This window comes from Rhineura floridana, chromosome 4 (genome assembly GCF_030035675.1).
Source record: "Rhineura floridana isolate rRhiFlo1 chromosome 4, rRhiFlo1.hap2, whole genome shotgun sequence".
Lineage (NCBI taxonomy): Eukaryota > Metazoa > Chordata > Lepidosauria > Squamata > Rhineuridae > Rhineura > Rhineura floridana.
The window spans coordinates 178,295,660-178,322,870 of NC_084483.1; the positions used below are offsets into that span (position 1 = coordinate 178,295,660).

Consider the following 27,211-nt stretch of genomic DNA (forward strand, 5'->3'; position numbering starts at 1 on the left):
TGTTGTGTACAGATGCTTTGCACTATGGATGGATTGTTCTATATAGTAGGGGGACTCTATCAAACAGTGGGGGAAGGGGGATGCTGAAAATTGAATGGAAGCATTAAGTGGAGTTTGGCTTGTACAAGGGTTCTCCATCTGATTTAATTCATTCCCCCCCCCCATCCTTCCAGAATAGCAGTAGGGAAGTCGCTGTCTGCAAGTTTCTTTCTTGTTGCAGTTCTCTGGATCCAATCCAGCTATTGGTTCCTAGAGGCTAGCCTATATGGCAGGGATGGGGAACCTGTGGCCCTCCAGAAGTTGTTGGACTCCAGCTCCCATCAGCTTCAACCAGCATGACCAGTTGTCAGGGATGGCGGGGGTTGCTGCTGAACAATATCTGGGGGGCCATATGCTCCCCATCCCTTCTGTTTTGGAAAATGATAAGCTCATAGGACGTTTTAAATCTTCCATCCATAACCCATAATGAGGACATCACATGGGCTCTGATATTGCTATGTGTGTGTTTGAGGTGTCATCCCCTCCCCAAGCACTTCTGAAATAAGTTTGGTGTGCCAGTCAATACTGGATAGCACAACATGCATGTTTGTTTCTCATTTGTATTGCAGATGGCACCTTACTTGCAGTGGGATCCCACGATAATTTCATTTACCTCTACACAGTAACAGAAAATGGAAGGAAGTACAGCAGATATGGGAAGTGCACTGTAAGTTTTTATGTAGCATGAATTAGTGACAATAATGGGATTTTATCTGTAACACAGCTGCAAACTTATGTGGGAGTATGTGTCTCTAGAGCAGGGGTGGCAAACTTGTAGCCCATGGGTGACATGGGCCCCAAAAAAGGTTTTTTTGCGCTCCCACAAGACTCCCAAAATTATCATTTAAAAATTATATTTCATTTCATTTTTTTAAAAAAAACAATTTAAAGACTCATCCCATAGGTCCTTGCTGTGGGCGTGTGATTCCAAAAGATTTTTATGCCTCCAAAGATCCCCCCAAATAAGTCATTTTTTTAAAAAAAAATTAAAATACTTTTAAAATAACCACTTCTGTAAGTTTACTGCTATGATTCTGTGATATCAAATGGTTTTCGTGACTCCCCCAAAGCCCCCCCCCCAAAACATGTCATTTTTTAAAAAAACAAAGCCACACTGACTTACACTTTGGCCACATCCACTCTGACATGTGGCCCCCAGAGAGTTGTTCATGGGTCATTGTGGCCTTTGGCCTAAAAAAAGGTTAGCCACCTCTGCACTTTTTCCAGTTTAAAATGTACTATGCAGCTCTTGCCCTTATTTATTTTACAAACTTTTCCATTGGAAAGTCAGAGAGCAAACAGCCTAGAACCACTTTGTATAGGTCAAAAAAATTTAAGTAGGAAGTTGAAGTTGGGTCCCCACATCCAAATTCATAATGTGCCACATTAGCACTGCATGTGAATTGTAAACACATGTTGAATTGATAAATAACTTCCACTGTTCATGTTTTGAAGCAGACTTGTAACATATCAAGTCATACTTGAAATAATGTTATATTTTCAGCTTTAATTATTTTTCCAGCCTTGTCTGTTGGTATTTTCTTGGGCCACATCTTTGGAGAAAATTCTGTTATTTCATTATTTTCTCCATGCTCTCTGTTTTCACATGGCACAGTGTTGCTTTCATGGATATCCAGGATATATTTGGATGGGCTTGCTTGGAAAGGGTGAAGAATTACAAGTTTCATGAGAGGTCCAGTGTATACATCACCATTTGTGGGAGTAGTATGATAAGCAAGGAGTATATAGAGCAACATTTGGGAGATGTATGATCCAGGATGAATGAGCACCCTTCAGGATTCAGGTTGATTTTTTAAAGGGTGATAAAATCATTGGAGTCCTCCCATTCTTTGGGTCCCTTTGTATGTTACTGCAGCAGTGTAGGAATCACTTCCAACTCAACTGTGGTGATGTTAGAAAGCTGGAACCATGTGGATGGAATCAGTTGTGTGGGTCCTTCCCTCCCATGTAAATGGGTTATTTAAGTATTATACAGCATTAGTTATATAGCCACAAGAGTGGCTGTATACTATAGTCAGCATGTGGATTTTTTGCATTCCACAATGTTAAATGAAAATACCCCCATGCCATTCTGATGCTTCCCATAAGCTCATTTCAAATAAGACCTTACAAAACTTATAGTCCTGAACTCAGAAACGCTTGCTTAACAACCCTCTCAATTTTCATGGCGATACACAAAACAGTCAGAGAGAATTGAAAGTTCAAAGTGTAAAAAGAGAGAAAATGAAACCAGACCCCTTTTGGACTTTTTTCTGTCAGAGTTCTTATAATTTGTTGAAATGAATTAAAAATCAACCATGTTCACAGAGTACCTGTAATCCTATTGCTGACCTTACAAAATTAGAATTAAACACGTACATAATAAAATTGTAAACAGTAAAATCACAAAAACATTAAAATAAATTAAAATACATAAAATACAATTAAAATACATAATATATATGTATATATATATACGTGCGCGCGCACACACACACATAAATATATATAGGGAGTGGTACTAAAGGGACTATAAAGGTAAAATTTAACGTAGAAGGCATAAAATGGATAAAATCAGGCTCTAATGTCAGGCATGCTCAGTAAGAACCAACTGTCAGTGTTCTAAAAGCCAGACTCACAGCTACTGGGCTTGCCTAATCAGGGGGCCACACCCACACCAGACTTTGATTTCACTTTACACAGTCATGGGTTCCCCCAAAGAATGCAGAACAGAAAGGTGGAGGAAACCCTGAAAAAGAATGATACTGTACACAATGTTTTCCTTTTGGAAAGCAAAGGGGCTTCACCTCTGTCCAGTGCCCACCCACCCAATCTCCTCCCCTCCTCCTCTTCCCTCCCCTTCCTGTCCTCCTCCTCACCTCCCTGCCCCTACCCCAGGTCATTTTCACCTTTCCTAAGCATGATTGCACTGGAGTAAATCCCACTGAACTCAAAAAGCATGCAAATGATCGAACCTGCCCCCCTCCTCCCACCTATCCCCTCCCTCTTGACCTTTACCTCCCCCTTCACCCCTCTTCCCCTCCCCATCCCCCTCTAATCCCTTCCTTGTCCTCCTCCTTTCCCTCCCCTCTGCCCTCCCAGTCCTCCCCCATGGTCAGCTTTACCTATCCTAAGCATGACTGCATGGGAGTAAATTACATTGAACTCAATAAGCATGCAAGTGATCAAACCTGCTCTCCCCTCCTCCTCCTCCCTCCCATCACCTCCCTTTTGCCCCTTCCCTCCCCCTTCACCCCTCCCCTCCCCCTCCCTTTACCCCTCCCCCTCCTTCTGCTCCCCTCTTCCCCACTACCCACCATGTACTCAAAGGCACATTACCAAATTCTTCCAAGCTACACAGGAAGTGGATTGGGCTGTGAAAGACCAACACAAATTGTGTTTGCATTTTGACAAATTTGTAGAGCAGTACAATATCTCAGAGAGGAGGTGAGGGCTCCTGCTCCCGTGGTGCATTCACTATAGCTTCCCAATTTCCCTGCTTTTTAAAGTTTGATAGAAATATCTGGGGGCTATAGGTACGTTCTTAAACCTCAAAGTTTTTGCTTATTAGTGAATAATTATGGATATGGGTGTCAGAGATTATAGTTATTCTGGAATAAATGCCACAAGTTGGAAAGATGGAATGTCATGCAACAAGGGGTGTGCCTCAGATAGAAAAACATAGGAAGCTTTCTAATACACAGTCAGATATTGTGATCCATCTGGTTCAGTTTTGTCTACACTGGCTGGCAACAGCTCTCCTGGGTTTTAGGCAGGGTCTTTCCCACCTACCTGTACATTCAAGAGAGTGAACCTGAGTCTTCTGCATGCAAAGCTTTGCCACTGAGCTGCAACCTCTCCCCATTTTTTTTAAAGGCACAGCCCTCTTCTTCCTACTCACCTGGATTTGGCTGGATAGAGCACATGCTTTGCATGAAGGTGTCAGGTTCAACCCTTGGCATCTCCAGTGACAAGGATTCTGGGTACAAAGTGCTGGAAAAGACCTTTGCCTGAGAGCCATAGCCAGTCAGAGTAGATAATACCAAATAATTTCTTTACATTTATATCCCACCTTTCTTCCATGAGGAAACTCAAGGCAGGATGCACATGGTTCCAATCTATGCTGTCTCCCAAGTAGACCCGGCCCTGCTTCAGCAAGGTTGTTGAATCATATGCCTTCAGGCCATGCTCCGGGACCAATTCTCTGATTTGTTGAAAATGTAGCTTCATATTTTTCCGCTAAATTGCACAGGAAATACATAGAGAACATTTTCACTCATACCGCTCCCAGTTGTTGATGTGGTCTTTATCACTAGACCACATGGTATTTATCCTCATGTTTCAGTGCTCCAGGATTATGTATCTATAATATCTATTGCCCCCTTGTGGGGAATTTCTAATTTGGCATAATTATTTGTCAAAATAACATAAAGCTGATGACTGATAAATGTTAAAATTATGCATTGCAGGCACATTCATTACAGCACTCCAGATTTTTTTTCCTGGTTGTTTGGTTGGGTTTTAGCCATTTTAAATCATTCAAGATACTTTGCAATACTGTATTAGGTATATTGGTGTAGATGTCCATATTGTTGCTGTTGGTAGGCGGATAGTAGATCAACCAATTTTGAGACATTATTTAGGAAGTAGACTGGGAAAACAAGACCCAGGGCCTGCAGGAGAAAGAAAGCATCGCCCCAAGGGAAGGAGAGGCTGCTGCTGCTGTGCTGCTGCTGCTGTGCTGCTGCTGCTGCTGCTACTGTGGGACCACCATCTCCACCACCCTTCCCTGAGGGACTTCTGCCTGGCAAGACCAGGCCCCAGGTACCCAGCCAGCCAGGACTGATTCTTACCACCTGTCCCTCTTTGGAGGGATACATAAGCCGGCTGGCTGAGGTGGCCTGGGAGACCCAGGGCCTGCAGGAGAAAGAAAGCATCGCCCCAAGGGAAGGAGAGGCTGCTGCTGCTGTGCTGCTCCTTTCTTTTTCTTTTCTTTTCTTTTGTGTGTGTGTGTGTGTGTGTGTGTGTGTGTGTGTGTGTTGATGCAATTTGAGATGAATGGGTGCCTGATTATATGAATGTATGTCTGAGTGAGTGTGTATGTTTATATGCTGTATATATGGCTGTATATATAGCTGTTTTTATACGTTTAATTGTTGTATATTTTAGTTGTATTATGTGCTTCGGAGAGAGTTTTATCCATCAGGCGGGGAGACTTGAGGGGGCCCCAATTGCCGTAGTGACGGGCAAAGGAAGGTATGGCGCTGTGAGAAGGACGTGCCAGGTAAGGGGAACGCGGTCCAGACATGTTGTGGCTGTGCCTTGTTCCGGTCCTTCCCACACCCGCAAGGTCGTTGGTAGTCCTATCAGCCAACTCTCAGATCTCCAGTTGCTGTTATTAAATGCCAGATCGGTATATAATAAAACCTCCCTCGTCCACGATTTGATTGTGGATGAGGCAGCCGATCTGGCATGTATAACCGAGACCTGGGTGGGTGAGCAGGGAGGAGTTGATCTCTCTCAGCTCTGCCCACCGGGGTACTTGGTTCAGCATCATGGTAGATCTGAGGGTCGGGGAGGTGGGGTTGCTGTCGTCTATAAGAGTTCCATCTCACTCACCAAGCACCATGTTCATTCAGTTACTGGCCTGGAGTGTTTGCGCCTTGTGTTGGGCCAGAGGGACAGGCTGGGAATCCTTTTGGTGTACCGCCCACCTTGCTGCCCAATGGCTTCCCTAACTGAGCTGGCGGAAGTGGTCTCGGATATATTGTTGAGGTCCCCCAGACTAATAGTACTGGGGGATTTCAACATTCATGCCGAGACCACTTTGTCTGGCGCGGCTCAGGACTTCATGGCTTCCATGACAGCCATGGGGCTGTCTCAATATGTTAGTGGTCCAACACATGTATCGGGGCACACTCTAGACCTTGTTTTTGCTACTGAGCATGGGGAAAGTGATCTGGATGTGGGGAGTTTTACAACACTCCCTTTGTCATGGACAGACCACTGCTTGCTGAAGTTTAGACTTTCAGTAACCTCTTCCCTCTGCAAGTGTGGGGGACTTATTAAAATGGTCCGCCCCCGGAGACTAATGGATCCTGAAGGTTTTCAAAGGGCTCTGGGGGATTTTCCGGCTGATAGGACTGGCGCTCCTGCTGAAGCCCTGGTCGCTCTGTGGAATACGGAGATGACCCGGGCTGTAAACACGATCGCTCCTGCACGCCCTCTCCTGTGTAGAGCTCATACAGCTCCATGGTATACTCCGGAGCTGAGAGCGATGAAGCAAGATAGGAGGAGGCTTGAGCGGAAATGGAGACGAACTCCCGACGGATACAATTATGCGCTGGTTAGTGCTTCGACTAAGCTCTATGTAGGAGCAGTGAAGGCAGCTAAAAAACATCATTTTGCTGCCACTATTAAATCATCTCTTTGCCGCCCAGCGGAGCTCTTTCGAGTTGTCCGGGGGCTTCTCCATTCAAACCCTCCGGACACGGTGGAATCATCGGAGGCCTGCTGTAATCAGTTTGCCGATCACTTCCAGAATAAGATCTCATGTATCCGCCGGGACCTAGACTCTCAAGTTATAGCAGTAGATCCTAGTGAGATGTCCGGAGCACAGTCTTGTCCTGTTTTGTTGGATGAGCTTCAGTTGGTTCAACTCGAGGACGTGGACAAGGTGCTTGGACAGGTACGTGCAACCACTTCGGTACTGGATCCTTGCCCCTCCTGGCTGATAAAAACTAGTAGGAATGGAACAGGTAGCTGGGCCAAGGAAGTGATAAATGCCTCTTTACGAGAGGGAGTGGTCCCGGGCTGTCTGAAAGAGGCAGTGGTGAGACCACTCCTGAAAAAGCCTTCCTTGGACCCAGACAATTTTAACAGCTACAGGCCAGTGGCGAATGTTCCATTCCTGGGCAAGGTCTTGGAACGGGTGGTTGCTGGCCAGCTCCAGGCGCTATTGGATGAAACTGATTATCTAGATCCATTTCAATCGGGTTTTAGGCCCGGTTTTGGCACTGAGACAGCCTTGGTCGCCCTGTACGATGACCTATGTCGGGAAAGAGACAGAGGGAGTGTAACTCTGTTGATTCTCCTTGATCTCTCAGCGGCTTTTGATACCATCGACCATGGTATCCTTCTGGAGAGGCTCGCGGAGTTGGGAGTTGGAGGTACTGCTTGGCAGTGGTTCCGCTCCTACTTGGCGGGTCGTCTCCAGAAGGTAGTGCTTGGGGAACATTGCTCGACACCGCGGGCTCTCCAATATGGGGTCCCGCAGGGGTCAGTTTTGTCCCCCCTGCTTTGTAATATCTACATGAAGCCGTTGGGAGAGGTCATCAGGAGTTTTGGAGTGCGTTGTCATCAGTATGCTGATGACACGCAGCTCTACTTCTCCTTTTCATCTTCTTCAGGTGAGGCTGTCGATTTGCTGAACCGTTGCCTGGCCTCGACAATGGACTGGATGAGAGTTAACAAACTGAAGCTCAATCCAGACAAGACTGAGATGCTGTTGGTGGACGGGTTCTCTGATCGGATGGTGGATATATACCCTGTCCTGGACGGGGTTACACTCCCCCTAAAGGACCGGGTTCGTAGTCTGGGAGTCTTTTTAGACTCTTCCCTCTCACTTGAGGCTCAAGTAGCCTCGGTGGTTAGGAATGCGTTTTACCAACTTCGGTTGGTAGCCCAGCTACGTCCCTATTTGAGTAAAGAGGACCTTACATCAGTGGTACATGCTCTGGTAACCTCACGTTTGGATTACTGTAATGCGCTTTACGTAGGGCTACCTTTGAAGACAGTTCGGAAGCTACAACTAGTGCAAAATGCGGCGGCCAGATTGCTGACAAGGACCAAGCGGTCCGAGCATATAACACCTGTTCTGGCCAGCTTGCACTGGTTGCCAATATGTTTCCGGGCTAGATTCAAAGTGTTGGTATTAACCTATAAAGCCTTATACGGTGCGGGACCACGATACCTTGCGGAACGCCTCTTCCGATATGAACCGGCCCGTGCACTACGTTCTGCTACGAAGGCCCTCCTCCGGGTTCCAACTCACAGGGAGGCCCGGAGGGTGATGACAAGATCTAGGGCCTTCTCAGTGGTGGCCCCCGAACTATGGAACAGTCTCCCCGAGGAAGTACGCCTGGCGCCGACTCTGCTCTCCTTCCGGCGCCAGGTCAAAACCTTCCTATTCTCTGAAGCATTTTAAATTACACTGATTTAATTTTAAAAATGTTTATTGTGTTGGATTGTTGCTTGTATTTTAGTATTGTTTTGTTATTTATTGTATTTTTATGCTGTTTTATGTTCACCGCCCAGAGAGCTATTGCTAGTCGGGCGGTATATAAATTTAATAAATAAATAAAATAAATAAAAAGAAGCTTGTGCACAAATATAGCAGGTCGTGCTGGCACATCTGGCTACAACCACTGACATAGTGGGAACTAGGAGGGATGGCTGTGCACCAGGGATTGCTACTCATTCCCTGCCCTACAGACTTCATAGTTAGGCACAGCTGGGACTTCTTTAGTTACTTCCTTCATGGTCACAGCCATCTGTAAAACGAAGCAGGAAAAGGATGCTGATAGACTGGTCAACAGATCACACCTGGAATTTCTTGACGGTCCTTACAAAATTCTGTACTGCTGAACTTGCTTTAGGGTTTGGTTGGTTGTTGTTTAATACTGGTTAATGCTTTCCCAAGCCCTGTCCCTTCTGTGACCCCTTTCCCCAACTTTATCTGCCTCAAATTCCTTCCCAGTCTGGGTCTGTATGGCTGCCCCTTTGCCCTTTCTGCCCTTTTATTATTGCAGCCAAAACATACCTCCCAGACTCTGATCCCTCTAATGACACACATTTATTGTGGCCTGCCTGCGGCTGCAAAAACAACAGAACTCTCAAGCACCTGGCTAGTGGCCCATATTCGACTTTGCTGGCTGGAAGTTGTGTGGGTTTGCTTTAGATACAAGGTACTCTGTTTTGCTTTGGAGAATTGGTCAGCCAAAGGGTGCAATAGAGACTCCTTCCCAACCCTACTATTCCTATGATAAGCTCTGGATTGCCTTCCTGTTAATTTCCCTATGTCAGTTATGTTATTTGTAGTTTATATATAGTAAAGACTCCCAAGATTTCAGTTTCCATTATTTCATTTGCTAGTTCTGGGAATGTTTCTGTATCCTAAAATGATGGTTTTGGGTGCAGTTTCTGTATATTGTATCATGGAATAATTGGCCCACTTTAGCTCAGCCCATTGGCATTCTGTTTTGTTTGTTTTGTAATATAATGACTCTGAATATGAGATCAGAATTTAGTGTGGTCTGTGAATTCAGGGTGGTGGTGTGCGTATACATGTTTGAATAATAGCTCAACATCCTCACCACCCAGCAGAAGAAAATACGATGCAGTGTTCTATATCTCTTGAAAATGAAGACACTGGAATGGAAACTCTGCATCGATTTGAAAGGGGTGATATGTCCCTTGAAAACTGGGATATATTAGAATGAAAGTTGATGTGCTTATTCAGATTAAATTCTGCAGTTCATGTTCAAACCCAAGTTCAGCCCAGGCAGATGTTTTCCAGATGGCCAGGCATGCGTCAGGCTCTCTTACACTGTACCATACTTATAATAGTACATAATTCATATTTCTGGCACCAGAAAGAGGTGTGTTCCATGTGCATTAAACTGTATCTTCAGCATACACTGGTGGCTTTGTATAGTGATGGTACATGCAGTGAAGATGCTACCTTCACGTTGTGATTCGTGTGTGTGTACATAATGCATCCATTGATCATTAAACGAGGTCTACTATGTAACATGATGGCATTGTATCCAAGCAGCTGCTTCAGAAACCCGATATTACCAAAGCCTTTACATTGTGAAGCTGTATATGGAGAGGGAGATAAAGACAGAGAGGCATATTCAGGCATTTGCATGAACACACAAAAATGTCAAAGGGCAGGGGTACGCACACAACTCTGTACTTTCTGTACTTTTAATCTTTTGTACACCGCCCAGAGAGCTATTCGCTATGGGCGGTTTAAAAATGAAATAAAATAAATAAAAATAAATAAAAACTCCTGCCCCAACATCCTTGCATGTGCCACATATGTCCATTCATTCCCAACCTTTCCCATGTTGTGTGGGGAAGGTCTGAAGCAGTTTCTGCTCATGTTTGCTTGAACACAAGTAGACTCCTTTATCCCATTGGGTACCCAGACAGAGATATATAACACTCTCACGGGTAGTTGTCAAATCCAAGCAGACAGTTGTTAGCAATGAGAAAAGTAGCTTCCTGTTCACTCTCTGTTCATTTTTACAAGGCAAAGGTGCCAATGGAAACTACCCTCACAATGTTTACAGTCTGTGTAAAATGCAAAGTGTAAAATGTCTCTTTCACTGTGGTAGCTGCCGAGGGGAGATTTTTCTTTTGAATGGAATATAAAACTCTGCTATTTGGACTATTGCAACAAAGTCATGTTCAGATCTCTCCTGTCACAGTTACTTGCTCGAAGGGATTTTCCAGCACAAGAGTGCCCCCAATTGTTTTTTTTCTCTCTTCTCTGCCTCCTGTAGGAATTTTAACAGCTGCCAAATGTCTGGCATGAACTAGTAAATGACTGTCCGTCTCCTCCTCCCCTAATGTTAGTACTAGCTTCCAGCATCATAAAAGATCGAGGTTTTGGGGGTTGGGGGGAGTTAAGTTGATTTTTTTTTCTTGTTTAACTCCATTGCATGCCTTCCAAACCTACTGGAAAAATTTCAAAAGCTAGTTCACACATGTGAGCCCAGCTGCTTCAACCACCCCACCCCATTGGTCTTCTTGCATTTTGAATTGTATGAAGAAATCTTGGTGTGAACCAGTCCATATGCACTTAAATCTCACAATAACCATTTCCCTCTGTAGCTGCAGCTGGGGAAATAGTAATTCAATTGCAGAAATAGCTGCTACAGTCCTTGACTATAAGCCAGCTCAGATGTAACACAGAACCAGGGTTTGACATAATGTGAATGAGCCCTGTGTTTCCCCTGTTGCTCCCAATTTAGTTGTAAACATAGTCTGCTGTTACATATGAACCAGGAAGCCATGTTTTGTCAAAGTTCGAATGTGCTGGCAAACTATGATTTGCCACAGGGTCTAAGAGGAAAAATCAGCAAGCAGGGGGAGGAGGGACAGCACAAGCACATGGCTACCTCATGGCTTAGCATGTCTGAACCTACTTATACCTGGATTTTTAATCCATTCTTTCTCTTACTATTTGCTGGGTGTGAATTTGGCATAGCTCACTTCAGACAGTCCTTTTTCATTATGTTCTTGCATATCGTTTAGCAGGGCTGTGGAGTCGGTACATCAAACCTTTGACTCCAACTCCTCTATTTTCCTATTGTCTGACTCCAACTCCTTCATAAATGGCAAGAAGGTAAAGGTAAAGGTGTCCCCGCACTTATAGTGCGAGTCGTTTCCGACTCTTAGAGTGACGTCTTGCGATGTTTACTAGGCAGACCGTATATATGGGGTGGGATTGCTTACCACTCTGCGCCACGGAGGGCACTTCATAAATGGCAAATGTATATTAATATTAATATTAAAATATTAATTTTATTTTGAAGCTGGAGTCGGTACATTTCTACTGACTCCGACTCCACCCAAAATTGCTTCCGACTCCACAGCCCTGTCGTTTAGCATTCTGTCTTTTTGCATTTGTTGTGGATGGGGAAAAATTTTAACACAGGAAAAAACCAATTGTAATAACCAGATAGAAGAACTTTAGCATACATATCTGTAGGTTGCAATACACAGAACCTATACAATCTCATTCATGGGCATCTATGTGCCCTCCATCAAAATGAATGGAACTTGATAAATTGCTCTTACAGTCAGTAGTATCATTTTGTTTATATAAACCTTTTAAAGGGGGATTAAACAGTGAAGGAGGTGGAAATAATTCTGACTGATAATTGGAATTTTGATAGCTTGTTTGTTTGTCTTTTGTGTTTGTACATGTGTGTTTTAGGGACATTCCAGCTATATTACGCACCTTGACTGGTCCCCAGAAAATAAGTACATAATGTCAAACTCGGGAGACTATGAAATACTATACTGTGAGTACAAAGCTGTAATTACCTCCAGCCTACAAAAGCACCTGAACAATCATAGTGGGACGTACTGGGGGAGGGAGAGAGAGAGAACTGACACAAACCAAGCTATGGGTGCAAAACACTTGTTGACAGAGGATACGGATGTGACCTTTGGCAGCCTGACCTTCTGATATTATTCAAAGCTGCTTTTTACTAAGAGTGCTTCCAAATATAGCTTACATCTCTGCAAGAACAACAATCAGTGTAACAATTTACAGGGGAGAGTGGTGCTGGTGTGTGATGTGTCACGAGGCAAGTTTTCAGCTTTGAAAATGGCACACACGCTTGACAAATTAGAGCCTCTTGTCATTTACTGGTGCAGACACTTGCTGACATTTTAAAGACTATACTTTAGCAATAAAATAATAATAATACTTCGTATGTATTTAACACTTTTCCTTAGGTGCTCAAAGTGCTTCATATACATTAGGCCTACACAGCCTGTGACCCCACCAAACCAAATGCAGGACACCAGCAGGATATGGCAGCTTGTTTGGGCTCGATTCACTCCTAGGTTTAACTGTCTGGGATTCCACAAATGGAGTGAAGTTGAGCTTCTGAGGATCCCAGCACATGGCTGGGGCTGCATGCGGTTTTGCATATGAGTCCTCACTAATTTTTACTATGACACTGGAGGTAGGCCGATGATTATATATCCTCGTGAGAGAGTGGCTTGCCTTAGGCCAGGTGTGGTAGACCTGATGTTGTTGGACTCCAACTCCCATCAGCCCCAGACAGCATAGTCAGTGGTCATGATGATAGAAGTTGTAATCCAGCAACACCTAGGTAACATTTGATTCTCAATTTATACTCTTGAACTAACACTAGAAGATGCACTTCAAGACATGCACAGGACATAGAAGTGATAGAACAAAACTGATTGAATGTTAGTAGTGAAGTGACTTGGGTCAAACCCGTGTGAAAACCCCTGTTGGATCTACAGATTATGTCCTGTATTGTATTTCTTTATGAGCAAATAAAGAATAGCATCCCCAGCCTTTTCATTACGGAGGACCCATACAGTCCTGGATCAATCCTTCCATTTTTTTTAAAAAAAAAACCTGTGATCTTGGAGAGCCACTGCCAGCCAGAGTAGAAAATACTGGCCTAGTATTGGTCAGTTTCATGGGTTTATATCTTTTCCGCAAGGACTTGTTGTTGTTTGGGAGGGTGTTGATTTTGGATCATTGGGGCAAAAGATTCTGGATTGTACTGTAATGTGTGTAAAAATAAAATAATAGTTACATGTCTCTTGCTGTTTTTAAGATAGTTTTCAGGTGAAATTTTAGAGTATTACATTTGACTTGCAATGTCCTAAACCGGGGGTCATAAGTGTGCTGCCCTCAAGTGCACATGTGCCCACAGAAGCCATCCATGACACCTACAGCGTCCATGTCCCTCCTCTGCTGAAATTAGGCTTGAAAGGAGCATTCTGTTGTAACCAATAGAATAGGTTGTGGTGTGTGCTTGGTGGCAGGGTGTGTGTCATGCCCATAACAGTTTCTCCTGATTACAGATGTGCCCATAAATCCAAAATAGTTGAAAATCCTTGCCCTAAACTGCTTGGGAACCTCTCCACATATGAGCTTGCAAGTAAGGGAGGCATTCCTCCTCCATATCCCAACTTTGAACTGTTTGTCTGTGGAGACCTAACGTGGGATCTCTTATATATTAAGTCTATAATGTTCTCTGAAAGACAATTTCATAGGGTCTTAATATGTTTTTAAGATATTGTTTAACAGCTACCTTGTATTGGTCTTTTATGTAGAATGCATAAAATTAGCCTCCCATTTGTTCAATCTAAGCAATGGGAAACTGGTTTAGAAGATCGTATGTCTTTTTCATCTGCATTAAAAAATGAAGTGTGAGAAAAGGTATGCGGTGCACCAATTTGGTATGGGTGTGTTTTAGCTCTCTTTAAAAAGGCAAATGGCAAAAGTATTCTGGCCATCTTTTAACAGCATGCTCCTACTCCTAATAAACTTGCTTTTGCCTGCCAGTTGTTTCAAACTTGCAGTTGCCTGCAAATGAGAATGCCCAGACAAATTGTGAAAGGCAGCAAGCTTTGAAGGACTGGAAAGGAATGTTATGACAAGAATGGAGGAACCTGTGAACCTCTAGATGTTGTTGGACTACCATTCCCATCATCCTTGACCATTGGCCATGTGTGCTTGACGGGTTGGAGTCCACAACATCCAGACAGCTACAGGTTCCCCATCTCCAATATAAAAATTGTAAGTGCCAAATGTGTTTGATAACAGAAGGCCCTGTGGTACATGTATTTATTATGGGTTGTATCCAATGTAGCACTAAGTCAAGGTCCCATCAGCACAAGGATAACCACTAGTGCAGTGGGCCTTTCACCCTCTTCTCCCTCTAAATCTGTTTTAGAAGTTCCCCCAACCCTCCAGAACAGATTTGGTGAGGGCATGGAGCGTGCAAGAGGGAGGAGCTGGGGTAAAGTACTGTTGCACTAGCTGTGATCCTTGTCCTGATTGTCTTTTGCCATAAGCTTTCAGTTTGCAAAAGCTTACGTCATAATAGCATTGTTAGACTTGGATCCTTACCATGGAAGGGCTCCTTCTGCTTATGGGCAGACCAAGATCCAGTGGAAGCTCCCACTGGCAGAAGGAGGGAGACCATTTTTGCCAGTTCTTCCTATTCCCTTGACTGCCTCTCATGCTGCTCTGAAGAGTCCCCCAAGGCTGCAGGGGGAAGAAGGAACTGATGAAAATCATCTCCCCTTCTGCTGGCAGGAGTGTTCCATGTATGAAACATCATTCAGGGAATGCGCCCCTCCATGGACGCCTAGTTAGGAGCCGGGTTGTTAGCATGACACGCAGTTGTGATGTCCACTTGGGCAGAGTTGCTTACCCTTCCTCTCTTTCCCCTCCCCCGTGTCCCCAAAATTTGCTCTGGAGGGTTGGGAGACCCTTTAAAAGAGACCTGCTGCATCCACCTGCACGACGTTGCATATCACCCTTAGTGCTACCTTAGACAGCAGCAGAAACAACAAACAGGGCTACCCTTCTGGAAAATGTGTTTGAGCAATCCTTCTTTCTCAGGGGTGGGGAACCTTTGGCCTTCTAGATATTGCTGAACTACAACTCCCGTCATTCCTGGCCATTGGCTATGCTTGCTAGGACTTATGGGAGTTGTAGTTGAGCAACATCTGGAGGGCCAAAGGTTTCTCACCTTGTTCATTCTTATTAAATATGAAAGGGATTTATGAGCTATGAAGATAGGGCTGGCTTTGTTCTCAGTGTCTACCACTGGCAAACTCAAGAAAAGGGGTACACCTGCTTAAAAACAATGGTGTCCACATAATTCTTGATGTGGCCCCAATCCAGTGATGCCTTTGTGTGTGTACCCCTTTACTTTCCCCCAAATATGTGAATGGCTGCAAATATCATCTCAGGCCAGGGTGGTAATAAAGAGCTACACTTGCGACTCCATGGGAAAAGTAAATCAGTACTGAGAAGGGATTTCATGGGAGAACCCTGAGCCTCTTGTCTTTGCTCATGATAACAATGGGAATTTTCACTTGGATAATAATAAAAAGAAATCTGCTATATAGCTCTAAAAGCTTTCTAAGTCATTGAATAGATCAAGGGATGAAAGGCCAAGGAAGTGAGGTTTAGCATTTTAGTCTCAATTTGATTGACCGTTTAAGTTTAAATTCTGTTAGCATTGCCGGTAGGTATCAAAGGCCCCTGGCCCTAAAATCCTAAGTGTAGTTTCAAACAATGGAAAGATGTTTCCCAAAGTCTCAAATATGTGTTACTTTTATGGGCATCTTAGTGGAATGTCAGCTGAGGAACGTCAGACATGTCACAGTAGATTTTGCACCAGAAAGTGACATGTGCACAGTTGATTCTGAATGGTACCATGCAGAAATTGTATTTTTTTCATTCACTTGTGATCGTGTCACCCCATTGCTTGGGGTTGCCAGCTTGCATCCTGAAAGGTTATTACGCCTTGCCCTTAAAAAGCTTCAGATGCAATGAATGAGTTGCAAATGAACACAGCTTCTGTGTTGTCTCCCTGTCATTCTTTTGTGGAAAAGCTTCCGTATGATAATGCCCTGTGGTTGAGCCTTCTAGTTTTCTCATGGCTACAAGGTAATGATTTCACTCCATCTCTTGACCATTTCTGCAGTGGATATTGGATGCAGTGTGGCACAGTCTGCTAGGCCTGGGTCACCAATATGGTGCCCTGGGGTATTAGAGTGCCCAGCAGCAGCTTCTGTTATGCCTGCAAAAGGTCTCAGTATATATCCCTTCAAAAATCCACAACATACAAAGAGATCGTTTGCTCTTCTTGCTGGCTCTCCTCCATTGAACATGTCCCCTCAGACATGCCTGCATTTCATTGAATACCAGGATTGGACACCTACCTTCCCAGGGCTCCTGCCTGTTCCACCTACCTCTCTCTTGTGTTCTGCTGCTATGCGCAGGGCTGTATCAACCAAGATGGCAGCGCAGGCTTCTCTAAGGGGCTAATGTCGCCACTGCCATCTCGGTTGATGGCACACATGTGTGGTACGCTACGTGTGTGCACATGCCTGCCATCAACCAAGATGGTGGTAGGGGCATCAGCCCCTTAAAGAAGCTTCTGCTGCCATTTTGGTTGATGGCAGTCCTGCGTGCACAGCCCGTGCAGCAGCAGAACACAGAGAGCAAGCAAACAGGTGGGCAGCCTGGAAGCTTCATCCCTGCGATCTGTGGCAGGGTTCTGGGCCACAGGGGCCCTCAGCCAGGGCCCAACCTGGCCGCCATTTGGCGCTGGCCCTGTACCTTCCCATCTGCCCTGAACAGAGGAGAGGTACAAAGAACTTCTCTCTGTAAGTGCACCGCTGGCTGATGTAGTTGCTTTGTCACCAAGGCATAACAGATGGGAAACATTCCCACACCTTTCTGTAGTCCTGTTTCTTTTTCTGCTCTTTTAGATGTGGCAACCATTTTGTGTTATGCCACATCCCCATGGTAGCCATGTTATGTCATGCCTCCCATGGCAGCCATTTTGTGACTGGTGCCCACAGCACCAGTTTTTAAAATTCTAAATGCATCAACAGCCCAGAAAAGGTTGGTGACCTCTGTGATAGGCACTTGGAGCAAATTGAGGTTGGGACCCCTACAGGTGATAGCTGGGTGAAATGATGCTCTCAGAATGAAGGATATCTGTATAAACTTGGGTCCTCATTTTAAAAAGAAAATCCTTTAATGTTACAGACAGCTAAACCAAATGTCGTGTATGTAATTCCATTATTGGTTGTGCCTTTTTATGAAGGGGACATTCCAGCTGGCTGCAAACTAATGAGGAATCGTTCTGAGTGTAAAGATATAGATTGGACAACGTACACTTGTGTGCTGGGATTTCAGGTATTTGGTGAGTAGCAAATACTACTCTTTGTACTTATTAAATCAGTGATGTTCTGTAAAATAAGGAGGCATGATGATGATTATCCAGCATTTTCTTGGTTTACTACTTCAGCAGGGATGCAATATTCCAACTGAGGCTAATAGTCTAGCTAAAATGTTCCATGAAAATGTGTGTAAATGAAATGGCTTCTTTTTATTATTATTTTTAAAGAAGCTATTTCCAGAAGGGAACAATTAGAATGAAGTAGCAAAAGGAAGACGGGTTGGTCAACTTTTTCTGCATGTGCAGTGCTTTACTCCGTATGCCCCCAGGGTTCCAGATGCATGCTGGCTAGGGTAAACACTGGGGTGGGGGCGGTGCAAGGAGGAGCAGCAAAAAAAGCTCTTGGCAGGGAATGGGGTTAGGCTTCCACTGCTACGCTGCAAATTGCCCCCTTCCAAAACTACTTCTATCCTTGGTTAAAAATAATGATAAAGTTGTCAGGTTTTCATTGCACACTTTTTAGTGCAATATTTAGCCAGGTCCTAAGATGGGGAGGGGAACCTTTTTCAGCCGAGGGCTGAATTCCCTCGTGGGCCACCTTCCAAGGGCAGCACACCAGTGGTGAGTGGAGCAATTAATATGAATCTTACCTTTCTGGAGCAGGCTGCAGGCCAACCATGCAAAAGTCAGGTTTCCATATGTGCATCTTTCATCCAGGCAAGCAAGAGACCTCATTACAGTTCAAGGGTTGTATGCAACTACGTCCCGCTTACAGCAGACCCATTGAAATTAATGAACCCAAGTTAGTCTATTAACTGCCATAGGTCTACTCTTGGTGAGACTAGCATAGAATACCAACTCCAAGCCACATTCCAGCCAAGCAAAAAAACAAAAGGGTATGGCCTGGAGAGGAGGCATGTGCTGAGGAGAGTCCCAAGGGTCAGATATAGAGGTCTGGGGGGTTGGGCTCCCCACCCCTGTCATAAGAAATATTCATCCTATTTGCACTTTATTTATTGATTTGGTTATTACATATATATCCCACCTTTACTCCAAGGAGCTCAAGGTGGTGTACAAACATCCCCCTTCCTGATTTTATTCTCATAACAACCCTGTGAGGTAGGCTAGTCTGAGAGACAGTGACTGGCCCAATGTCCCCCACTGAGGTTAATAGTGGCCAAGCAGGCATTTGGTCACCCAGGTCCCAGTCCAACACTCTAACCACTACACCACACTGACTCCACATTTAGGTGAATGAATGTGGGCTTAAATTAGTGAATGGTGGGGTATGCATGCAAGCCCCACCTCCAACATTCTGTAGTCTGTTTTTATGTTGTTTTAAAGTGTTTTTAGGGCTTTTGTTTGCCGCCCTGGAGAGAAAGGGCGGGGGATATAAAGCAAGCAAGCAAATAAATAAATAAACATGCCCACGCATGCCAGCTACACTTCAGACCTTCTCACAAAGATCTGAAGGAAGATTCTAAGCACATTCAGGTGAATGCACATAGAATCCTCCCTGTGACCAAGAACCCTAACAATACATTCAGAATCGCCCTTTGCTCCTTTCTGCTGAATGCAGGAAGATCTGGATGGAGTTGGCATACACAGGGATATTGGGGTCAAGGCTTGCTTGTGTCCCCTGCCCCTTCTCATTTTAAGTCTACCCTCATTCACCCCAAATGCCTGAATAGGCACTTTCTGTTTTATAATACTTTACCATTAAATACAGTTCTATTGCATTATATCACTATTATCATCCACCTGCATTTATGGGATGTGAGACTCTCTGCATGTAAGCTTTTTACTATGATGTAGCATTAAACTCTTTTCATTAAATATATGGACTTATTTTCAGATTGTACGAATTAGTAATTAATCAGATTAATCAATTAAATTCTTGTAATAGATTTTTCAAAATCCACCAATTAATTGGGCTTCAATGAATGCATGATTTCTAATAAGAAAACAAACAAAAATTGGATACAGAATAGTCCTACTTGAAAAAGCATTTGTCATCTCTCACACATTAGGAAATACCTCTTCTAAGATGATGTCATTGAGTAGTAGAGTTAGAAGGAGCTTATAATGCCATCAAGTCCAACCCCCTGCTCAGTGCAGGAATCCAGCTTAAAGCGTGCCTGACAGCTGGCTGTCCAGCTGCCTCTTGAATGCCTCCAGTGTTGGAGAGCCCACCACCTCCCGAGGTCTCTCCTATGTCTGCCATGGTGTGGCAGTGCATCATCTAAAAACCCAAAGTGCCTCTTTGTCCAGGACTGTTGCAATCTTATCCAGACTTGATTATCTATTACAGCTCACTTATGCAACCAATCAGCTAAGATTTGATCAGATGACAACCCTGATTTGTTGGTTTTCCTGTATTAAAGGAGTGTGGCCTGAAGGATCAGATGGGACAGATATCAATGCACTTGTCAGGTCCCACAACAGGAAGGTGATAGCAGTTGCTGATGACTTTTGTAAAGTCCATCTATTTCAGTATCCCTGCTCCAAGGCAAAGGTATGTCTAGATGATACATTTTTTAAGGGTGAGGGTGAGAAGGGGTCCAGGAAAGATGTGTGCATTGTGTGGAAGTGCATTCTGTGTGTGTGTGTTAGGGATGGAATCCCTAACAGGCCGGTGTTGCTTCAAAAGCATTCCATTAACCTAACAAGCCAGTATCATATCAGGTTTATTCTTTGTCCACTAACCACAGTTTTTACCAATCTTCTTTTCCTCATAAAAAAATTAATATTAATATTGATAATGTCAATATTTTGAAAGGAAATATTGACAAATGAGAGGAAATATCAATAAAATTACCGTTCTTAATATCAATATTTTAGCGGCTGATTTTTTAAAAATAAATCTGTTTTCGAAAATAGCTACGGAAAATTGCTATGTAAAAATCCAATCCCAACAACAGAGAACAAGAGACTTAATGGAAAATTCAGTACCAAATCCAAATTGGGAGGAATTCTAGCACATCCCGTGTGTGTGTATGTATGTAGGCATGTGTGTGCTCATACTTGCATGCTGGAATTGCAATGTACTTGTTCCAGTATCACATACAAAGCTCACTATCTCTCCCTGCTCCCCCCTCCTGCCCCCCCAAAACACCCTTACCTCCAGGGTTATTGGTGGAGGTGGGTTTATGCTTCCTCACCATGGATTTTTACAGCCTCTTCACACTGACAGAAAGAGGGGGAGAGAGAGAGAGAGAGAGAGATCTCCATTGGGTTGCACAGGATACGTGGTGGTGAGGTGGGAAAAACTGCATAGATCCAGGTGAAAAACTGTAATATTTATTTCAACATCCCTCCCCCAACGACTGATTTAGAGTACCCAGAAAAAATAATCAGTGTGATTAAAACCTAGACCTGTCTGTGAAAATGAAAGATCACCCTTACCTCTCCATCCCGTCCCCTCTTGAGCTACTGGTTTCGCTTTTAAAAAAAATTCAGCAGATGCTTTAAAAATGCAACATTGGAGTGGGGAAGGGCAAGTCCACAGAGCAACTCAGGACTCTAGGGAGTCCCTGAGCTGACTCAAGATGCCTTGTTAACAGCACAATCCAACTTGGGAATGTGAAAACCTTGCCTCAAACACCCCTACTTTCCTTGTAAATTGGGAAGTACACAGAGCCGATGCACTGTTCCTAGTGTTTACATAGGCAGGACCACTAAATAGCACACTGTATATCATGTAAGTGAGGCTTATGTAGAATTCATAGTTGGCCTTGCAAAGATGCTTATTTTGTGAGGATATGTAGCCAGATGAAATTAACAATTTGTTGGAAGGACTGGGAAGAGTGAGTAGAGAGAGAGAGCACCTTTTTGTTCCTTGTGTATATTCACCGTGTTGGGACGTTGAGATGAAGCGGCTATTCAATCAGTATTCTCATCTGAATCAAGTAACACAGACTGTCATTTCCCGGTTTGTTTCAACAGGCACCAAGTCATAAATACAGTGCTCACAGTAGCCATGTGACTAATGTCAGCTTCACTCATAATGATAATCACTTGATTTCAACTGGAGGCAAAGATATGAGTATCATTCAATGGAGACTTGTGGAGAAAGTGACTCTGCCGCAGAATGACATTACAGTCGAAATGGGCGCAACCAAAGTGCCTGTGAGTGTCAGTGAAAGCTTTGTACAGCCGAGCACCCCTGTTCCCCTTACTCAGCCATTTGACGAAATGGCAGCCAATGAAAATGTAACAGACAGTTCCATGACATCCTTGGAGACTAGCCTGGAGCAGACTGTGGAAGCCAATGAAGAGCAGAGTGAGGAGCAAAGTGAGGGAAGCAGTCTGGATCCAGGTGAGCCAAACTGTGAAGAACCATCCAATGAAACAAGCAAGGAGCAGAGTGAATCCACTATTACTGAAGACCAACAAGAAAACACTCTGTTGTCTTAACAGCTTGAGACTTTTTTTAAACAAAATACTTTTTCCCCTCAGGGTGCATACTTTTGTAAAAAGGAGGAGGGTTCAAGTTGGGGAAGGGAAGCATCTCCAAACCAGGAGCAGTTTGGGTTTCAGTTGAAGACCTCTAGTCTGATCTTCTGTTTTCAGTGCATGGAACTATTGTAAGGACCCATATTGATAGTTCCAGTCAAGAGCTGGTCAGCATAGTAGGATGTAACCATAGATTAAATATAATTCTGAAGTTGCTATCAGAAAGAGGCACGGTGCAAATGACTGGGGCTAGAGGGGGAAGAGGAATTGGCTCCAGCCGTATGCTGAGGGGGCAGGGGGAAGCCTTCTGTGAAAGAACTTTTAACACCAAACAGAAGGACTAAGTAATACCTTCTGTGTAATGCATCCAAGGTGCAGCAAAGCAAATAAAACAGCAAGCTCTTTATGGAGCTCTTCCTTCTTTTTTTATATTAAAGAAAGAGGGAGAGAAGAAAAAGACAACATCACAGCAGAGCCATGTAGTACATAATGCTTGCTGCCTTCTTTATTAACATCTATGCAATTTTGAAACACTACTAATTCCTACTAGCCTCCAGACACGCTCTGTCCTGGGTACTGCTAGTTCTAAGGCAACTCATATTCAAGAACACTTCTCATTTCCTGACGATGGATCTTAAGTTCAGTCTTTTAAGACAACAACCTTTGATTAGTTTTTGAATTGACGACTGCCATTTGACGTCTTTCCAAGGAGCTACTTGCCTAGACATATTGAAACTCAAGAACACCTACTGTGACCTTGATGTGAACTGACTTGATTGCATGATTACTAAAGTTCTAATTCTCAAGTTAAACTTGGCCTTCGGATGATACAGCTCATTCCCTCTCTAAGAGGCTAAATATTAGAGGAATATCATTAAGTTATGTAATCTGGTGCTTGGGGTTAATGTAATAAATCAATTATTTAGAGGTAACCATCAGAAAAAGAAAATGTCAAATATGGGTTTTTTTACAGCCTGCTTTTTAATAGCTATAATATAAATGTCACATTAACTTGGATTACGTTGGATATTTTTGAATTTCTCTCTTCTCTGTTATATTTTTGATTGTTTTTCTTTTGCCCAGTTTCTATAAGCCTTGCAGCTCTGAGATGGCTGGACCTGGCCAGTTACGGGATATCATGGCATTTTATTATGCGTTTGGAAAATTACCTTTTTTTAAAAAAATACACAAAAAAACCCTGTCAGCTACACTTTTCTTAATTATCTAGTTTCCTACATTTAAAAGAGTTTGCTGAAAAAAATTCCTAGTTTATGTTTTGATTTCTTGGGATCTTTTTTTATTATGCTGATATTTTAGGATTTAGTTAGAAATCGTGTTTAGAAACTTTGGATGAGTTTGTTAAGTCTTAAGTGTGCAAGCGTTTACGTGATTGTGCCATTCCAAAGTGCATCAGAACTGTCATTCCCTTCTAGTATCTTCTCAGGAGTAAATACTACAGATCAGGTATCTATTCATCATTGATAACATTGAGAACTCGGAACTCCCAAAGGACAATCGTGTGTGCTTATATATATATATCTCCTCTTGTTTACATCCATTCCGGAAAACCTCAAGATAATTCTCTTCAAACAGAGAAAGGCATGGATTCCAAGCAACCCATCTGTTTGTTTGTTTTTAAAACTGTGCAGTTAAATAGTAATGTTATTGGAGAACTCTAGTATGTGACTAGCTGCTTTGCCAAATAATGTCAGTGGGCAAAACAGATGATTGCATCAAGGTGTAATGCATGGTTGGGAAAGCTGTGGCCGAACTTCAGCTCCCATCAGCCCCAGCCAGCATGGCCAATAGTCAGGGATGATGAGAGTTGTAGTCTAAAAAAATCTGGAAGGCCAGAGGTCCTCCACCCTTGCTGTGATGGATACCTTTAAAAAGAATACACTTCTGGTGAAGAAGTACTTTGCAGTAATGTTTTTCAAAGATTATTGGGCATGGAGTGCTCTCTCGCGCTCTCTCGCGCTCTCTCATCCTTGAAGCAATGCCTTTTTGTTTGGAAAAATCTATTACTTGGGGGTTGCCACGTAAAATGAGAGTTAACGTGATTTTTCTCATGCTGTAGTTTAAAGGAGTTTTTTTTCTATTATGCAAAAAAAAAAAAAGCCTTACAGCTTTTGATTGCTGGCAACTACTGTTTAATGGATAATAAAATCTGTGATAATGGATGGAAATGGGTGGGTTTATGTTAACTGTAGATGTTTCAGGGGGAAATTGTGAATGAAATATGATTTAAAGAGTGTCATGTGAAGATGTTTGAGCCATTTCTATCTATCATGCATTCCTGTCTCATGGCAGAAAAAAAAAGATTTAAAAAATAATAATAAAAGAATCAAAATAATGTGGTACTTCCTTCCTCTTTGGGGTTACGTCTGGAATATGTGTAACTATCTTCCATTCATCCAGTTTATTGGTTTCAGTTTAGGATGCTTCAAATGGTCTAAACAACGGTTTTATCATTGGAGAACATGCATCCTCTTTTCCCCTACCCTGTCCTCAGATCCAGAGGCAGCAGGTGAAGTGCAAAGACCTTAATTCTTCCTTCTGACACTTCTTTGGAACATCCAAAGCAGCTGTTGGTTTAATGAAAACATTGTTCTGTGTAGGCTGTCAAATGTGGAGAAGCACTTACGGGATGGCTTCCCCCAAACAGCCAGCTTTTAACTATGGAGTAAACCAGAAAGACTTTCCAAAAAGGTGCTAGGAAACAATTGACTGGAATGAGCCAAATTAATTTCAAATGTAAAATCCCTTTTCAGAGTAAACAGTAAAAGCATCCATATACAGAGTAATTCAAGGCTAAAATCTTAAGGTAATTTTTTAAAAAGACATTGTACATACAGTAGGGCCCTGGTTATACGGCGGGTTCCATTCCGGACCCCCGCCGTAAAGCAGAACCCCATTGACTTTAATGGGCTGCGTCGCGCAAAAATGACGCAAAAACGTCGCAAAAGGGGGGGGACCTTTAAAATTGAAAATGAAAGGCGCCGCATCAACGGAACACCTTAAAGTGGAACGCCGTAAAGAGGGGCCCTACTGTAGTTTTCATCTCTTTTGGTGAAAACGTGCTGGTTTTGGTTTTAAAAAAACATGAGCACTATATTAGTGATTTAATCTGCTGATTCAGAATTGTTGCCCAGATGAAGAGTCTTAACTGTATTAGAGGTTGGAGCCCCATTCCAGTAAAATTTGTATGCCTTTGAGACTATATGGCATTCCTACTGTTCTAGAGCAGGAATGGGGAACTTGTGGCCCTCCAGATGTTGTTGGACTTCAGCAGCCTGAGCCAGCATGGATTATGGTCTATCAATGGCTATTTAGCTGTGTTGGACAAGACCAAAAGTCGATTTAGTTTGCCAGGAGCCAGCCTGAAGTTCAGAAACCAGTTCACTTGACAATGACCACTTCTTGGCATTTGTCCTCAGCATTCTGAACACGGAAATCCCATTCTATGCAATTAAATTGTGATGTACCTAAAGATATGATTGTATCTGCAAACACAGTGCCTTGGCATCAGAGAGTTAACAACTGGATGAAAAACAGAATTTAATTGCTTGGTGTTTGCTCATTCACATTCCAAAAGAGTTTGAAGAGACATTGTTGTTTCGATCTTTTATTTGTGACAGATGTTTTACTCAGGCTTTAATCATTAAAGAATGGGGAAACTACAGGCTGCGGAATGGATTATGCCATTCTGAAGAGTAAGTGCTTTCCTCAATCCAATCTTATTTTTATATGGAGGAAAGGCAAGCATTTGCACAGCAGAAAAAGGGGTCCTTGGGGTCCTTTTTTTTTTTTTTACATGCACTGTCTTCTGGCCAAGTTCATTTCTAAGCTGCAGCCTCCCTTTGTGCTGATGTTCTCCCACTCAAGTGTGTTCATTCCCACAAACACCCCAGATGCCAGCCAGATGTCTCTAGAGTCCCACAAACAGAGCATGGAGGCAAGAGCCTTCTGTTGTTTATGTTGTGTACACTCCAACTGTATGTGGAAGTTTCACTAAGTTCCATCCAACCAAAGCAATGTCTGTGACAGGTCTAGCCTCTTTTTCAGCTATAAGTTGTTAGTCATCACCACCTCTTGGGGTGTCAGTCTTCTGTTTGTCTAAATGGCAAATATGCTAGAATATTCTGGCTTTCATGCTTCTGCTATTTTAGTCCATGAAAGAGAACTCTCATTTATGTAGCACTATCGATGTGCACTATCCCCCAAGGGCCTTCCCAGAGGAAGCAAGGGAGGAAAGTAAGGGAATGGGGGAAGAATGTGCAATTAATGTACTTGGCTGGGTATAGGGAGGGATGAGCCCAGTGCTTTCATGGAAGTGGTGCGTTTTGTAGATATTTTAAAGGAAGTATTGCAGATATAACAGGCAGCAAGAGTAGAGACATTTGTGCGAGTAGGACATCTTCAGATGACTGAGGTAGAGGGAGTGGAGCTGGAGGACTGAAGATTACAGGCAGGGGTGTATTGGGATATATGAGTGGACATTTGATGGGAGGGCAAAACTATTGGGGGCTTTGAAGAAGGAGTGCTGTATCTAGGAGCAGACAGGAAGTGAATGTAGGGATTTAAGGAGGCGTGTCATGTCAGAGGAAAAAGAGATGAATAATTGTGGCAGTAGCGGGGGGGGGGTCCGTAAAGGTGAGACAACAGGAGAGGAGAAGGTTGCATTAGTCAAGGTGAGAGATGACCAAGGCATGAACTAGATTCAGGGCCAGCCTGCCCATTGGCACAATGTGGCAATTGCCTCAGGCAGTGGCGGGCAATAAATTAGCACCTCCTGCCATTGCCACTCTTCACTCCCTTACTCCTAATGTTTTGCTACTGCTGGTACACCTCCGCCTCCTCTCTGTCTTACTCTGAAGAAAGAAAGGGGGTCCTTTACACTTTTAAATAATTTCAAAAGAGAATGTCTAACCGCCCTGGAAACTCCAATGCAGACAGTCTCCAAGGTCACCTCTACGAGAATGCCTCACTCTGATGAAGGATTCCCCTTCTCTTTTTCAGAGAGAGAGAGAGATAGGAGAGGAGATGTTCTTTTGCCGCATTTAAAATAAGGGAAGCGAGGAGAGAAGAAAGAAGGGTGGGAGCAACAGCTCACCCCAGGTGATTCCTCATCTTGTGCTGGTCCTGGCTAGAATTTTTGCCTGAGGGCTGGAGGAGAAGGAGGGGTTGCAATGTTGTAAAGGGAGAAGCAACAAGATCTT

At 43.5% G+C, this 27,211-nt stretch overlaps 1 protein-coding gene across 5 annotated transcripts in view; it reads left to right on the forward strand.

The window, feature by feature from the left end:
• The window catches only part of EML4 (EMAP like 4), a 246,461-nt gene extending 222,139 nt beyond the window's left edge, over window positions 1-24,322 (forward strand). For all 5 annotated transcript variants that reach the window (XM_061625362.1, XM_061625360.1, XM_061625361.1 and 2 more), the window contains 5 exons: window positions 609-706; window positions 12,050-12,137; window positions 17,463-17,561; window positions 19,922-20,052; window positions 21,483-24,322. In XM_061625362.1, the coding sequence (XP_061481346.1) occupies window positions 609-706; window positions 12,050-12,137; window positions 17,463-17,561; window positions 19,922-20,052; window positions 21,483-21,953 (887 nt within the window). In that variant the 3' untranslated portion in view covers window positions 21,954-24,322. The remainder of the gene's footprint in view (window positions 1-608; window positions 707-12,049; window positions 12,138-17,462; window positions 17,562-19,921; window positions 20,053-21,482) is intronic.
• The last annotated feature ends 2,889 nt before the right edge of the window (window positions 24,323-27,211 follow it).